Source organism: Anomaloglossus baeobatrachus, chromosome 2 (assembly GCF_048569485.1).
Source record: "Anomaloglossus baeobatrachus isolate aAnoBae1 chromosome 2, aAnoBae1.hap1, whole genome shotgun sequence".
NCBI classification, from domain to species: Eukaryota; Metazoa; Chordata; class Amphibia; order Anura; family Aromobatidae; genus Anomaloglossus; species Anomaloglossus baeobatrachus.
Window position 1 is genome coordinate 427939629 of NC_134354.1, and position 17495 is coordinate 427957123.

Consider the following 17495-nt stretch of genomic DNA (forward strand, 5'->3'; position numbering starts at 1 on the left):
CTGCAATGTCTTATTTTGTATATGTACCCTATGAATTGTAAAGTGCTGTGGATTAGGCTGGCACAGTGTATGACCTATGTAACTCACTGTCACCATAGACTTTCATATCTGCACTTTAAAATAAACTCCACCCTAAAGGGATAAAGAATATAATGGGGTGTAAAAATCAAAGTTTTCCAAAAAGTGGATTCCAAGTCACAATACTGTAAAAGAGGATATGATTATGATGATGGAGTAGATGTCTAAAAAGAGCATGCAAGCTGAAAAAATAACTTCAGTATGAAAATGGCAGAAAGTATGACGTGATCCTTACCATTGGAAATTTATGAACCTGTACATTAACACAAAAATTAAAGAAAAACATTAACATTTAGATCACTCTGCACAACTTTGACTCAGTAATACTATATTTCTGGGTTTCTGAAACCTTTTCTGGTGGAGCCTCATCAGACTGACCAAGGTGATGCCTGGGTCTCATCATATGGCGTGGAAGTCCATGGGAAAAATTAAATATATTGATAATATTGCTCATTTTACATTTCATGCTCAAACTCTGTGTAATAGTAATCGTGAAAGAAAATGAGGTAATGATGCTGCAAAACAAAATATTGCTACATAAAGAGGAAGGTACTATTTAAGGTTGCGCAGTCCTGTCTGGGGCTGTCGTCTTTATTTAAGGAAACTGGCCAAACGCAGACAGGCAATTAACTAAAGGGTACTTTACACGCGATATCGGTACAGATATCGCTAGCGAGCGTACCCGCCCCCGTCGGTTGAGAGTCACGGCAAATCGCTGCCCGTGACGCACAACATCGCTAACACCCGTCACACGGACTTACCTTCCCTGCGACGTTGCTATGGTCAGCGATCCGCCTCCTTTCTAAGGGGGCGGTTCGTGCGGCATCACAGCGACTTCACACGGCAGCCGTCCAATAGCAGAGGAGGGGCGGAGATGCGTGGCCGGAACATGCCGCCCACCTCCTTCCTTCCTCATTGCCGGTGGACGCAGGTAAGAAGATGTTTGTCGTTCCTGGGGGGGTCACACATAGCAATGTGTGCTGCCGCAGGAACAAAGAACAACATCGTACCTGCAGCAGCAACGTTATTTGAGAAAAAAGCGACATGTCTTTGTGCTCGTTGATTGTCACTCCTTGGTGTCACACGCTGCGATGTCGCTAACCGCGCCGGATGTGAGTCACTAACGACGTGACCCCAACGATATATCGTTAGCGATGTCACAGCGTGTAAAGAACCCTTTACACTACTTAGGGTGACATTAGGCCCACTTCTGGGCATTTTCTTCTGAGGCCTCATTCAGATTATACACTATTTGCCAAAAAAAAACCCGAGTATCAATATTTTGGACCAGAGTTTCATCCGTTTTTAGGATCAGTGTGTTATCAGCGATTTTCACATATAAAGAAATAGAAGCTTTGAAAATTATTTATGAATTCAGATGACAAACAGAAGACACTGTGCTGTCCATGGGTATCATGGACTTATAGACTTGAATGGGTCATTATAATTTGTGACGCCGACAAAAAGACGTGAATACCACCAAAGAATTTGATAGAACAAGTACCCATCAGAAAAAAAAAAAAAACAAGAAACTTGCCTATTAAAAAACAGATGTGTGAACAAAGTCTTAAAAGGACCCAATTTTGTTTACAAACTTCCCGGCATGCAAGAGAGGGATCCCACAACTCTCAGCTGCCCCCGTTACTGGCAAAATGTGAGCTGATACTTTTAATTAAAACAATCGATGCATTTTGTACATAGCTGTTACCGATATGTAACTGATGTGTACATAGTGCCACATTGTTGGTTTAGAAGCACTTTGGCAGTGAGGGGTGCAAGGGAAAATTTTGGGATCTCGCTCTGCATGCCGATTGGCAACTACTGTGTACATAAGAGCGCCTGTGCTGTGTTAAATTATGGGTTTCAATTGTGTTTCATGGATGACAAATTTAATTGCGTTTTCCTTGATAAAATGAGGAATTTTTTTGACCAATCAGTGTTAAATTCAATACATACTCTTTTTTTTGCAAGAAAACTACATGTAATGGGGAAAATGGAAGTCTTTTTTAGATTGAGCACACCCAGTAAGATTTGCCAGCAAAGGGGTGGTGGACGGTTATGGGATCCCGCTGTGCATGCAGGAATTTTAGAATCCAGAAATTCGGAGCAGACCTTTTCTACAAAGTTAGGTTGTTTAGGGTGGCATTAAGCCATGTGCCCATGGGACTTTGTACCTGCGGCTATATCCGCAGGTTTCCCGCAGCTGCTGGCCAAAATCCGCAGCTATTTTTAGCTGCAGTAGTACAGCGAAATAGCTGCCGAAAACCTGCGGACATTCATGTGGCTTATCTGCGGAAGTCCCGACCTCTATCTCCATAGTGGAGGGGCCGGGATTTCCGCAGAAAAAAATTGACATGCAATTACGTTCGGCTGCGGGACATCTGCAGCATGGACACCGCACTCCCCATGTCCCATAGGATAACATAGGAAGTGTCTGTACATGCTGAAACCTGCGGATTTATCTGGAAAATCCGGATTTTCCACAGATAAATCTGCAGGTTTAATCTCCTGTGGGCACAAAGCCTCTGGGTAATTTGCCTAATGTTATTGTGTAAGAGTTCTGCAACTGCGCACTATTTTCTTAAAGGGAATCCATATCCAGAAATGCAATTTACTTGCAAATATAGGGTTAATCTGCAGGTAAAAAGCATTAAATCATGTCTGCCTACCTTACTGGAAACGCAGCTACAAGAAGAAAATTAACTTCTATTCTCTCCATAGCAAAAGTGCCGGGGAGTGAGTACATAGTCAGCACTGACTGTCACCTCTCCCTGCATTTCACCTTGTCTCAAAGTGAGAGGCTACAGGGAGGATAAACGTTAATTTTCTCCCTGTAGCAGCACTTCTAGCAAGGCTGGCAGACATGAATCAATGATAATTACCTGCAGATTAATTCATAATTTGCAGGCAAGTACCCTTTCTGTATATGGCAGGTTGTGTGTAAATAAAAAAGGGCAGCCCCAGACAGGTGTAAAATTCACCTCCCCAATAAATAGAGGACACCGCAGTTTGCTGAAAAAGGGTGTCACTGTGGTATAAATCTGCAATTATAAAATAAAGATTTGTTATATTTAGAAACAAACTTTCATTATACAATTTATATTCCAAAATCCCTGCTTGTTGTCAGTGAATCATAATGTGTGGTCTACAGTATTGTATTGAGTCATGCAGCTGGGTGGTGAGAAATTAATTTAATACTCAGCTTGCAGTCACTAAAGAAGCACTTCATTATTTACTCAGATTTGGGTAATTTATACATAATTGGATTTCAAGTTTGGATTACTGTTCATTAGAGAGAATAAGTTTCTTGTTAAAATTCGAAGGTTGCTTTAAAAGTGATCCACTTGTGTTACATCCCTATAGTCACCCATGGCTTATGATTCAATCTAGACGTGATGACGATAATAAAAGCAGTATTGTTTCTGTAATATAAAGGAGTTTGGCTCTGAACCACTAGCTTTCTTATACAAGTATGATATTTGCATAGGGAAGATAGCTGACATTAAGAGTAAACAAGAACACTCACAAAAATGTAAAACCCAAAATAAATCCATTAATCGTCTAGCCCTTCATTTCAACAAATCACCAAAATATTTTTAAAGTAAATCTATACAGCAAAAGAAAAACAAACTGAACGAAGGAAACGCAGTCAGCATTGTATTAAGACGACTTAAGACTAGAAGAGCCGCAGTTGTAGGGATGTGGCTCCATCCTTCCATTTGTGGTTGTGGCTGGAAATCACAGTCCGGCAGAGAGGACAGGTCTTCTCTCGATTGAACCAGAGTGAGATGCACTCCTCGCAGAAAATGTGCTGGAGAAACAAGAAACATTTTATGTTACACAGCATTCTGGGATCAAGAGGAGAAGATTCAGCTGAACTGCTGACAATCAAGGATTTTCTGATTCTGAACGGGGACAGCCATTTGATTTAATCAATACTAAAAACGGATTTAAAAAAAAAAAAAAAGTCAATGGGATCCATTAGGAGCGGTTACAAACAACTACAGGGGGCATAGTTACCTGGCATATAAGAACAGTCGGTTTAGTGAATTCAGCTTGACATATTGCACAGATGTCTTCAACTTCTGTACACTGCCTTTTGGTTGCAGCCACGCCATAATTCTGCAGAAAAAAGTGACGTTTTTTAACTAAATGCTTATTATACCACTGTAGAATTGTATAGGATGCTAATGTTCTGCATGACAATACATATGAAGCAAATGCAAGCCGTAATAAACTACCACAGTGGTAAAGTCACTGCAGCAAGAAGCGTGTGGGAGGGAGTGGTGGTGGTGGGGGGGGGGGGTTGTTCACTGCTGGGGTGGTGCTTTAAACTGAAATCCTCTGCCCCCAGTCCTATACTCACTCTACGGTGTTTTGATCTTTTTTTTTGGGCATCGCTCTGGTCCCGGGCCACCATCTTGCGCCCGAAACGTCTAACTGGCCATATGTTATTTCGCAAGCACTCAATGCAACTCTATGAGAGCCTGAATGAGGCTCTCAGACTTATATCGAGATCTGACCTTCGACTCAATCCATAAACCCCTGGAGCTGCCGTCCGGTCACAGCAGAGTGCTGGAGACAGACAAAAGTGTTGGTGAAAACATATGAATACACCAGGAGGTGAGTATAAGTCAGGGGGCAGGGGACTTGGAGTTAAAGCACCACTCCAGAAGTGAAATAAAAACAAACTGCTGGGGTGATGCTTTAAAGATTTTGTGCACCATAAGTGCATGGGCCCTTATAGGAAATCTGTGACATGGTAAAAGGTGTCAAGTGTAATGTAGAGTAAAAAAAGATCTCAGGCATAAAAAAACAACAAAAAAAACCCACAACAAAAACACCCAGAGGAAATGGTGCATTCAACTGTTGTAATAAATGTGCTACAGAAATTTTAGTCCTGATTCATTATTGCTGTTTCTAAGCTTTTCTGGAGAAAGTAGCTCGTTTTTAGTGACTTTAGTATTTATGCCTTATTCTATACATTGTTTCACTTTTTAAGAGTTCTTTCTTTTTAAAGTCTTATCTTTTATATTTCCTAGTCAACTTTGCTTATGCAGATGAACACATCTTAAAAAAAAAAAAAAAAAAAAAAAAAAAGCTTCACGAAATGCGGTGGTTACCAAAAGATGCATTTTTGTGGAGCATCTCACTCCAGTCCTCTTCCAACCCTCTGGAGTAAGGTTTCTATTTGTGCTTTTTTGCTACTTCAGGCCCTCAGTCTCAAGGCACAGAGATCTTTGAGAAAACTACAGACACCTTTTATATCTATAGACAAGGTATATGTGTACATAAATACATTTCTAGACACATTGATTTGGGACTGGATACTATTATCATTTTTATTAAAAAGTCAAGAAAAGATGAGAAATTTTCAAACAGATGTTAAACCGGATGTATTTTTCTTCATTTATCAGACGCCTCCTCCTTCCTATACCTAATGCATGAATTGCTCATTCTCAGGTAACATATGTATTCAGAGTGGCGGAGATGAAGGCGAATTATCATCTGCTGCCCCTAAAAGTCTAGAGAGAGTGAAGACTGTTGCAGAGATCCACAGACACCGCTTCTGTATTTTCTCAGTAACACTGCTAGTTTCTGCTGTATAATGTCCTCCATGCAGCTGCTGCTTCTGTGTATATTACAGTTGTGCTCAAAAGTTTATATACTTCGTCAGATTTTTTTTTGTTTTCTTGGCCTTTCAGAGAATCTGAATAATAAAACACAATTTTTTTTTTCCACTCATGGTTAGTGGTTGGGTGAAGTGATTTGTCAAACCACTGTGTTTTCTCTTTTTAAATCATAATGACAACCAAAAACATCCAAATGACCCTGATCAGAAGTTCACGTACCCCAGTTCTTAATACCGTGTATTGCAATCTCTATTATCAATGACAGCTTCCCTTTAAACAGCGTATCAACATAATAATGCTATATGTATGAATAGAAGCCACCTGAAATTCTAAACTACAACAGTTCTACAATATCTGGGACCCATGGCTTCAAACTAATACTAGCCCAAATCTTGGGAGAGCGGTCCATCTCTGACTAGAATTTATCAATGATTCTTCATTCACAACAATATGTTTTGTGCCCTTAAAGCTAGGCCAGCTTTAAGATCGTGAAAATGCATATGTATTTTCATTTATGGGTATTCTATTATGATCTTAAAATCGAACCCCCTCCTCACCCCCATCCTTAATATATGTTGAAAAATTCACTATGTTTCTTTATGAATGTATGAATAATTATACCCCCTGTGGGGATCTGTAACATTTACCATTTTGAGAATGCTTCTTCTACCTGTTTATTTTACAATAAAAAGCTTTTGAAACTAAAACAAGAAAAAAAATTAAAATTGACAAGTTTTAATAAGTATTATTGGTATTATCATATCTATGAAAGTTTAATAAAAAAAAATAAAATCACTGAACTGATATGGTTAAATAAAATACTGAAACATCAGCATTATCGTTTTCTGCCAAAGCCCTCATATAGCTCTAATATATTAAGTTTAGTCTCAAAATATAGATACAAATTGATATTTACAGTAGAACCTTGGATTAAGAGTAACTTGGTTTGAGAGTGTTTTGCAAGACAAGCAAAACTTTTTACAAATTTGTAACTTGGTTTAAGAGCAATGCTTTGCAAGAAGAGCAAATCCTCACCGTGCACACTTCTAGTTCTGTCCTTTCACCGCGCTCTGACCCACTGTGGATGTAGCTTTCTGTACATATGTACTGTATACAGTTTACCATTGTATAGTACAGTATATATTTTATAGCATGTCTATCAATTTGCATTTGTGAATACAGTATTGTACTCTTTCGGATAACCAGTACAGCACATTGCGTATACTGTACCTCTCGCACACCAACAATTTTATTGTAAGCCAACATGCAGTTTAATTTGTTTTTCTGTACATTATTTTGTATTAGTGTACTGTAATAGTTTTATATGAATACTGTACATTATTTTGTATTACTGTAATAAGGTTGTATAAATACAGCAAATATTTTTGGGTTGTGGAACAAATTGTCTGTGTTTCAATTATTTCCTATGGGAAAATTCGCTTTGATATCAGAGTAACTTGGTTAAAGAGCACAGTCCCGGAACCAATTATACTCGTAATCCAAGGTTCCACTGTACTTTTTTTTTCATCCCATGCAGCATATTTGGTAACGTCGCAATCATTCTGATCTGAAGAATCATGCAGACTTATCATTTTTACCTCATAGTGAATATAGTAGCAATAAAATCCCCCAAAAATTGCGACAATATTGTGTGTTGAGCAATTAGTTTATTATACTGAAGGAATAACATTATGTTTTAGGATTACTTACAGGCTGAGTAAAAAACAGTCGTAAGATATCAGCAGATGTTCTCCACTGTCCGAAAACAACGAAGAGCTGGAAAGAAACGAGGCATGCAAGTTATTGTGTGGTTTTCAATAATGCTGTAAAGAAATCTGCATTTTTCAGTGCTCTCATTTTAGTGGTAACACTTACATATCTTACACATATGCAATTATACATACAATTCTGTCAAGATATAATGTTACATATAAATATATCAATACAGAGAGAAAAAGATCACAGAGGCGCCCATCAAAATAAAGAAAAAAAAATTATATTTTATTGAATCCATGAAAAACACAGAATATAAAATCAATTAAAAACACAATCAAAATCACAACCCTTCAAAGATGTATAGATTGTCTCTAGCTATTGTCAGGAGCATAATGACAAAATTTATACAATGTAATTCAATAAGTGCAATTAGATACTAATTTCATCATAGGACATTATGCATGATGCCTGATAAAGTAACATGGTAATTGGATCTATGTCCAAAAGACCCAAGTGGAGATGGTAAGTAATTCAGTAAGTAAGAAATTCAGCATGTAAAAAACCTTAATACATAAAATATATGTCAATTGGTAGAAATAGATGAACAAATGACTATTGTTTAATACATAAATCAAGATACATAATTATAACAAACACTGAAAAACTATACATCCGCAACTGTAATAACTACCATATGGAATTATTCCCTATGATTGCCTCCTGGGCCAATCAAGAGTATATAATACTGGAATGAAAAAGTTAGGTGATAATGCTCCAATGGACAAAATGAGAGAACCTGTATGTCTCTATGGAAGAAAAAAAAAAAAAGTACTGGCGTAAAGATATACCCGAGTACATAGATGGTATTATATCCCTCAAATAGTAAAAAGTCGCCTATGTCAACTAAAATAGAACCAACCTATAAATAGGCAGATAAACAAGGGAAATCCCAAAAGAAAAAGACCCCAAATAGTTAAAAGGCCTGGTATATGGTTAGGATTAAATTGCAGTTATCAAAAATAAATATATGAGCAGGGGAACCCTGCATGGTAGAGGCAGAAGTAGGAGGAAATGGACTTCCCCAGTCATGAGCAACGGAAAGCATAATAATAATGATGGAGATGGAGAAGGAGATGGAGAAGAAGGAGGAGGAGGAGATGGAGATGAAGGAGGAGATGGAGATGGAGAAGAAGGAGGAGGAGATTCAGATGAAGGAGATGGAGATGGAGAAGGAGGAGGAGATGGAGAAGAAGGAGGAGGAGGAGGAGATGATGGAGATGGAGAAAAAGGAGGAGGAGATGGAGAAGAAGGAGGAGGAGGAGGAGATGGAGAAGGAGAAGAAGGAGGAGGAGATGGAGAAGGAGAAGAAGGAGGAGGAGATGGAGAAGGAGAAGAAGGAGGAGGAGGAGGAGGAGGAGATGGAGAAGGAGGAGGAGGAGATGGAGAAGGAGGAGGAGGAGGAGATGGAGAAGAAGGAGAAGGAGAAGAAGGAGGAGGAGATGGAGAAGAAGAAGGAGGAGGAGGAGGAGATGGAGAAGAAGAAGGAGGAGGAGGAGGAGATGGAGAAGAAGGAGGAGGAGGAGGAGATGGAGAAGAAGGAGGAGGAGGAGGAGGAGGAGGAGGAGGAGGAGGAGAAGAAGGAGAAGAAGGAGGAGGAGATGGAGAAGGAGAAGAAGGAGGAGGAGATGGAGAAGGAGAAGAAGGAGGAGGAGATGGAGAAGGAGAAGAAGGAGGAGGAGGAGGAGGAGGAGATGGAGAAGGAGGAGGAGGAGATGGAGAAGGAGGAGGAGGAGGAGATGGAGAAGAAGGAGAAGGAGAAGAAGGAGGAGGAGATGGAGAAGAAGAAGGAGGAGGAGGAGGAGATGGAGAAGAAGAAGGAGGAGGAGGAGGAGATGGAGAAGAAGGAGGAGGAGGAGGAGATGGAGAAGAAGGAGGAGGAGGAGGAGGAGGAGGAGGAGGAGGAGGAGAAGAAGGAGAAGAAGGAGGAGGAGATGGAGAAGGAGGAGGAGGAGGAGGAGATGGAGAAGGAGAAGAAGGAGGAGGAGATGGAGAAGGAGAAGAAGGAGGAGGAGGAGGAGATGGAGAAGGAGAAGAAGGAGGAGGAGATGGAGAAGGAGAAGAAGGAGGAGGAGGAGGAGGAGATGGAGATGGAGAAGGAGGAGGAGATGGAGATGATGGAGATGGAGAAAAAGGAGGAGGAGATGGAGAAGGAGAAGAAGGAGGAGGAGATGGAGGAGAAGAAGGAGGAGATGGAGAAGAAGGAGGAGAAGGAGGAGGAGGAGGAGGAGGAGGAGGAGGAGATGGAGAAGAAGGAGAAGAAGGAGGAGGAGATGGAGAAGAAGGAGAAGAAGGAGGAGGAGATGGAGATGGAGAAGGAGGAGATGGAGATGGAGAAGAAGGAGGAGGAGATGGAGGAGGAGGAGGAGGAGGAGATGGAGAAGAAGGAGGAGGAGATGGAGAAGAAGGAGGAGGAGATGGAGAAGAAGGAGGAGGAGATGGAGAAGAAGGAGGAGGAGATGGAGAAGAAGGAGGAGGAGATGGAGAAGAAGGAGGAGGAGATGGAGAAGAAGGAGGAGGAGATGGAGAAGAAGGAGGAGGAGATGGAGAAGAAGGAGGAGGAGAAGGAGAAGGAGAAGAAGGAGAAGGAGAAGGAGAAGAAGGAGAAGAAGGAGGAGGAGATGGAGATGGAGAAGGAGGAGGAGATGGAGATGATGGAGATGGAGAAAAAGGAGGAGGAGATGGAGATGATGGAGATGGAGAAAAAGGAGGAGGAGATGGAGAAGAAGGAGGAGGAGGAGGAGGAGGAGGAGGAGGAGGAGATGGAGAAGAAGGAGAAGAAGGAGGAGGAGATGGAGATGGAGAAGGAGGAGATGGAGATGGAGAAGAAGGAGGAGGAGATGGAGGAGGAGGAGGAGGAGATGGAGAAGAAGGAGGAGGAGATGGAGAAGAAGGAGGAGGAGATGGAGAAGAAGGAGGAGGAGATGGAGAAGAAGGAGGAGGAGATGGAGAAGAAGGAGGAGGAGATGGAGAAGAAGGAGGAGGAGATGGAGAAGAAGGAGGAGGAGATGGAGAAGAAGGAGGAGGAGATGGAGAAGGAGAAGAAGGAGAAGGAGAAGGAGAAGAAGGAGAAGAAGGAGGAGGAGATGGAGAAGGAGGAGGAGATGGAGATGATGGAGATGGAGAAAAAGGAGGAGGAGATGGAGATGATGGAGATGGAGAAAAGGAGGAGGAGATGGAGAAGAAGGAGGAGGAGGAGGAGGAGGAGGAGGAGGAGGAGGAGGAGATGGAGAAGGAGAAGAAGGAGGAGGAGATGGAGGAGAAGAAGGAGGAGATGGAGAAGAAGGAGGAGAAGGAGGAGGAGGAGGAGGAGGAGGAGGAGGAGGAGATGGAGAAGAAGGAGAAGAAGGAGGAGAAGATGGAGAAGAAGGAGAAGAAGGAGGAGGAGATGGAGATGGAGAAGGAGGAGATGGAGGAGGAGGAGGAGGAGATGGAGAAGAAGGAGGAGGAGATGGAGAAGAAGGAGGAGGAGATGGAGAAGAAGGAGGAGGAGATGGAGAAGAAGGAGGAGGAGATGGAGAAGAAGGAGGAGGAGATGGAGAAGAAGGAGGAGGAGATGGAGAAGAAGGAGGAGGAGATGGAGAAGAAGGAGGAGGAGATGGAGAAGAAGGAGGAGGAGATGGAGGAGATGGAGAAGAAGGAGGAGGAGATGGAGATGGAGGAGAAGAAGGAGGAGGAGATGGAGAAGAAGGAGGAGGAGATGGAGATGGAGGAGGAGATGGAGATGGAGGAGTAGGAGGAGGAGGAGATGGAGAAGGAGGAGGAGATGGAGAAGAAGGAGGAGGAGATGGAGAAGAAGGAGGAGGAGATGGAGAAGAAGGAGGAGGAGATGGAGGAGATGGAGAAGAAGGAGGAGGAGATGGAGGAGAAGAAGGAGGAGGAGATGGAGAAGAAGGAGGAGGAGATGGAGAAGGAGAAGAAGGAGAAGGAGAAGGAGAAGAAGGAGGAGGAGATGGAGGAGAAGAAGGAGGAGGAGATGGAGAAGAAGGAGGAGGAGATGGAGATGGAGAAGAAGGAGGAGGAGATGGAGAAGAAGGAGGAGGAGATGGAGGAGATGGAGAAGGAGGAGGAGGAGAAGGAGGAGGAGGAGATGGAGAAGGAGGAGGAGATGGAGAAGAAGGAGGAGATGGAGAAGAAGGAGGAGGAGATGGAGATGAAGGAGGAGGAGATGGAGAAGGAGATGGAGAAGAAGGAGATGGAGAAGAAGGAGATGGAGATGGAGAAGAAGAGATGGAGATGGAGAAGATGGAGATGGAGATGAAGGAGATGGAGATGGAGATGAAGGAGATGGAGAAGAAGGAGGAGATGGAGATGGAGATGGAGATGAAGGAGATGGAGGAGGAGGAGCCCGTTAAGCCCCGCCCCCTGCCGCGGGCAGGCGGCGGCGGTCGGCACACATCAGCTGTTTTCAACAGCTGACATGTGTGCCTGCATGTTGCGAGTGGAATCGCTTCCACTCGCAACATTTAACCCCTTAAATCTCACTGCCAAAGTCTAGCAGCAAGATCTATATGCGCGCGGCCATATTTTTTACTTACCGCCGCCCCCACCGGAAGTCACGTGCATGATCACGTGACTTTCGGTGGTTGCCATCGTAGCACAGGGTCATGTGATGACGCCTGTAGCTATGAAGTTTCACTTTCGTTTTTCCTCGGCCGAGAGCAGACAAACAAAGTGACTGAATCTGCTGTTTACAGCTGTATAGCTGTGATCAGCAGATAGATAAGAGCGATCGGATTGCTGATCGCTATAGCCCCCTAGGGGGACTAGTAAAATAAAAAAAAAAAAAAAAAAAAAACAAAAACCTAAAAAGTTCAAATCACCCCCTTACCCCCCATTGAAAATTAAAGGGTTAAAAAATAAATAAATACACATTTGGTATCGCCGATCAAAATATAAAATCAATTAATCTGATTGGTAAACGGCGTAGTGGCAAAAAAATTCCAAACGCCAAAATTACGTTTTTTGGTCGCCGCAAGTTTTACGCAAAATGCAATAACAGGCGATTAAAACGTAGCATCTGCGCAAAAATGGTACCATTAGAAATGACAGCTCGAGACGCAAAATATAAGCAGTCACTGAGCCATAGATCCCAAAAAATGAGAATGCCACTTTTATTGGACAAGCTTGTGAATTTTTTTTTAACCCCTTAGATAAAAGTAAACCTATACATGTTTGGTGTCTACAAACTCACACCGACCTCAGGCATCACACCCACACATCAGTTTTACCATATAGTGAACACCGTGAATAAAACATCCCAAAAACTATTGTGCCATCACACTTTTTTTGCAGTTTTTCCACACTTGGAATTTTTTTGCTGTTTTCCAGTACACCATATGGTAAAACATATGGTTTCATTTAAAAGTACAACTTGTCCCGCAAAAAACAAGCCCTCATATGGCAAGATTGACGGAAAAATAAAAAAGTTACGGCTCTCGGAAGGGGAGCAAAAAAACAAAAACGCAAAAAACGGAAAGTGCCCTGGGGCTGAAGGGGTTAATAATAATAATAATAATAATAATAATAATAAAAAAAAAAAAAACCATCCTCTTTCACCAATTTATTAACCTTCAAAACACCCCCACAGGTCAGATGCAATCCACATGATGTTCCATGACGATCCGATCCCTGCTCTGCTACATCTAGAAGCTGCAGTGATTGAAACCACAACCGACCACTGCTGCTCCTTGGACACACTGAGGGCAGCGGGGGACCCGAATGTGAGAAGCAGTGACGTCAGTTAGGTCACCAGAGCTCACAGCCGGGTTCTCACAGTACCAAGTGTGACCGGTGAACCCGCTGATTGTGGGACACAGCGGCACAGCAGTCTGGCAATCAGGTCATTGAAGTTCACACTGAGTGCTCTCTCACTGTTCTCAAGCAAACCCATTGCTGGACTGCTGCGTGGCTAGGTCTCGCAATCAGACAGTCCAGCAGATTCAACTGAGTTTACTTAGGGAAGTGGGGGAGAGCATGGTACCCCTTGTGAATCAACAACTGTGACTCATGTTAACTCCGTGCTGGACTGCGCTGTCGCCGTGACATGCAGTCTGACAGAGTTTACCTGAGGTCATAGCTGGCAGCTCACACAGAGGGTACTGTGAGAACCACCAGAAGTGACCTCAGGTGAACTCAGTGCCGAACTGTTGAACTGCACTGCTGCCAACACTCTCAGACAGTCCAGCACTAAGGTCACTTCTGCCAGCTCCCACGCTGCCCTCAGTGTGTCCCAGAGGCAGCAGTGAACAGTCACATGTTCTAATGTCACCACTCATAGCCTCCAGATAAAGCAGAGCTGGGATTGTCACGAGGACGTTGTGTGGATTACGTCAGACCTGCGGTGTGTTTTGGGGGTTAATAAATTGGTGAAATAAGGTTATTATTTAAAATAAAAGGATTTTTAGGATTTTTGCGCGTTTGTTTTTTTCTCTTATAGGGCTTGATGGCAGTTGTGATGTTTAACAAATCACAGCTGACATCGACCCCATATAAGACCCCAATTGCCACAGCACCAGGGCAATCAAGATGAGCCAGGTAAAACGCAAAAGTTGGCGTATCTAATGGATGCAATTGTGGGACAGCTGTGGGCTGCTTTTTTTTTAGGCTGGAGAGGGACAAATAACCATGAACCTTCCCAGCCTGAGAATATCAGTCCCCAGCTGTCTGTTAAATCAGAGCTGGTTATCAAAAAATGGACATAAAGCCACATGGTTTAATTAATTAAACAAAATAAAAAAAAAGAGAATTTTGTTTACTTACCGTAAATTCTTTTTCTTATAGTTCCGACATGGGAGACCCAGACCATGGTGTATAGCTTCTGCCTCCGGAGGACACACAAAGTACTACACTAAAAAGTGTAGCTCCTCCCTCCTAGCATATACACCCCCTGGATGACCAAATCTAGCCAGTTTAGTGCAAAAGCTGAAGGAGGACATCCACCCACAAGTAGAGACAGAGCAAAACCCGGAACAACCGGAACCTCTGACTACAACAACAGCCGGTGAAAACACACGGAACAAGAAAACTGCCAACAGGCAACAGGGAGGGTGCTGGGTCTCCCATGTCGGAACTATAAGAAAAAGAATTTACGGTAAGTAAACAAAATTCTCTTTTTCTTCATCGTTCCTTATGGGAGACCCAGACCATGGGACGTTCCAAAGCAGTCCATGGGTGGGAATAAACAGAAAACTGAGAAGTAGGCGAAACCTAACTTCACAAGTGGACGACAGCCGCCTGAAGGATGCGTCTGCCCAAGCTCGCATCTGCCGAAGCATGAGCATGCACTTGGTAGTGCTTCGAAAAGGTATGCAGACTGGACCAAGTGCCAGCCTGACAGACCTGCTGAGCCGTAGCCTGGTGCCTGAAAGCCCAAGAGGCACCGACAGCTCTGGTCGAGTGTGCCTTGATCCCCAGCGGGGAAGGCACTTGAGAACACTGGTAGGCATTGGAAATGGCCAACCTAATCCAGCGAGCCAGGGTCGGCTTAGAAGCCGAGAGGCCCTTGCGCTGACCAGTGGTCAGCACAAAGAGAGAGGTGCAACGCCTAAGAGCAGCGGTGCGAGACACATAGATCCGGAGCGCCTGCACCAGATCCAGAGTATGCAACGCTTTTTCAAAGCGATGAACAGGAGCCGGACAAAAGGAAGGCAGGGAAATATCCTGGTTAAGGTGGAAAGGAGATACCACCTTCGGAAGAAAGTCCGGAGACGGATGAAGAACCACCTTATGTTGGTGAAAAACCAAAAAAGGTGACTCAGAGGAGAGCCTCAGAGACTCTCCTGAGGGAAGTTATGGCCACTAGAAAGACCACTTTCTGTGAAAGAAGAGACAAAGAAACCTCTCTAAGTGGCTCAAAAGGGGGTTTCTGCAAGGCCGTGAGGACCAGATTAAGGTCCCAGGGATCCAGAGGTCGCCGGTAAGGCGGAATGATGTGAGATGCGCCCTGCATGAAGGTGCGCACCTGAGCCAGCCGGGCGATACGCCGCTGGAACAACACTGACAGGGCCGAGACCTGTCCCTTGAGAGAATTGAGGGATAGTCCTAGCCGCAGACCAGACTGTAGGAAGGACAGAAGGGTCGGCAGGGCAAAAGGCCAAGGGGCGTGGCCGGAAGAACGACACCAGGACAGGAAAATTCTCCAAGTCCTGTGGTAAATCTTTGCCGAGGAAGACTTCCGAGCCTGAGTCATAGTGGAGAGGACTTCGGGAGGAATGCCGGAAGCCGTCAGGATCCAGGACTCAAGAGCCACGCCGTCAATCAGAGCCGCAGAATTCTGGCGGAAAAACGGACCTTGTGAGAGAAGGTCTGGACGGTCCGGGAGATGCCACGGCACCTCTACGGACAGATGGAGCAGGTCTGGGTACCTAGCTCGCCGGGGCCAGTCCGGAGCAATGAGGATGACCCGACGGCCCTCCATTCTGATCTTGCGCAGGACTCTGGGCAAGAGAACTAGAGGGGGAAATACGTAAGAGACGGAACTGGGACCAATCCTGAACCAGCGAGTCCGCTGCAAAGGCCTGAGGATCGTGGGAGCGAGCCACGTAAACCGGGACCTTGTTGTTGTGCCGGGATGCCATTAGATCCACTTCCGGAGTTCCCCACTTGCGGCAGATCGACCGGAACACTGCCGGATGCAGAGCCCACTCGCCGTTGTCCACGGTTTGACGGCTGAGATAATCTGCCTCCCAGTTTTCTACGCCTGGGATGTGGACTGCGGATATGGTGGACTTGGAGTCCTCCGTCCACTGAAGGATGCGTTGAACCTCCAACATTGCCAGGCGGCTGCGAGTCCCGCCGTGGTGATTGATGTAGGCAACTGCTGTCGCGTTGTCTGACTGGACTCGAATGTGCTTGCCCGCCAACAGATGGTGAAAGGCTACGAGAGCTAAGAGCATAGCTCTGATTTCCAGCACATTGATCGAGAGGGCTGATTCAGACGCAGTCCAAGTGCCCTGTGCTCGGTGGTGGAGAAATACTGCTCCCCAGCCGGTTAGACTGGCATCCGTGGTGAGGATCACCCAGGACGGGGCCAGAAAGGAGCGTCCCTGAGACAGAGAGAGGGGCCGAAGCCACCACCGAAGAGAGCTCCTGGTCTGTGGCGACAGAGCCACCAACCTGTGCAAGGAAGAAGGCCGCTTGTCCCAACAGCGGAGAATGTCCAGCTGCAGAGGACGCAAATGGAACTGGGCAAAGGGAACCGCTTCCATTGACGCCACCATCTGACCCAGCACCTGCATGAGGTGCCTGATGGAATGACGGCGCGGCCTCAACAGAGAGCGCACCGCCAGATGGAGGGACTGCTGTTTGACTAAGGGCAGCTTGACAAGTGCCGGCAGAGTCTCGAATTGCATCCCCAGGTACGCGAGTTCTTGGGTCGGGGTCAAAGTGGACTTGGGCAGATTGACAAGCCACCCGAATTGGACAAGAGTGGCGAGAGTGAGCGAGACACTCCGCTGACAGTCTGCGCTGGATGAAGCCTTGACAAGAAGGTCGTCCAGGTAAGGAGTCACTGCCAACCCCTGGAGGTGCAGAACCGCAACCACTGCTGCCATGACCTTGGTAAATACTCGAGGGGCCGTGGCTAACCCGAAGGGGAGAGCCACGAATTGGAAATGTTCCTCTCCGACTGCAAAACGTAGCCAACGCTGGTGTGAAACTGCAATTGGCACATGCAGATAGGCATCTCTGATGTCGATGGATGCCAGGAAATCTCCTTGGGTCATTGAGGCAATGACTGATCGCAGAGACTCCATGCGAAAGTGCCGCACCTGAACATGCTTGTTGAGAAGCTTGAGATCCAGGATGGGCCGGAAGGAACCGTTTTTTTTGGGGACCAGGAAGAGATTTGAGTAAAAACCTCTGAACCGTTCCCTGGCGGGAACCGGTACAATCACTCCGCTGGCCTGCAAGGATGCCACGGCCTGAGAGAAGGCGGCGGCCTTGGAGCAGGGGGGAGTTGACAGAAAAAAATCTGTTTGGCAGGCTGGAAGAGAATTCTATCCTGTAGCC

At 44.9% G+C, this 17495-nt stretch overlaps 1 protein-coding gene across 2 annotated transcripts in view; it reads right to left on the minus strand.

The window, feature by feature from the left end:
• Window positions 1-1939: 1939 nt before the first annotated feature.
• The window catches only part of RNFT1 (ring finger protein, transmembrane 1), a 52076-nt gene continuing 36520 nt past the window's right edge, over window positions 1940-17495 (minus strand). For both annotated transcript variants that reach the window (XM_075336233.1, XM_075336234.1), the window contains exons 7-9: window positions 7422-7487; window positions 4099-4200; window positions 1940-3889 (exon numbers count right to left, since the gene is read on the minus strand). In XM_075336233.1, coding sequence (XP_075192348.1) covers window positions 3755-3889; window positions 4099-4200; window positions 7422-7487 — 303 coding nt within the window. In that variant the 3' untranslated portion in view covers window positions 1940-3754. The remainder of the gene's footprint in view (window positions 3890-4098; window positions 4201-7421; window positions 7488-17495) is intronic.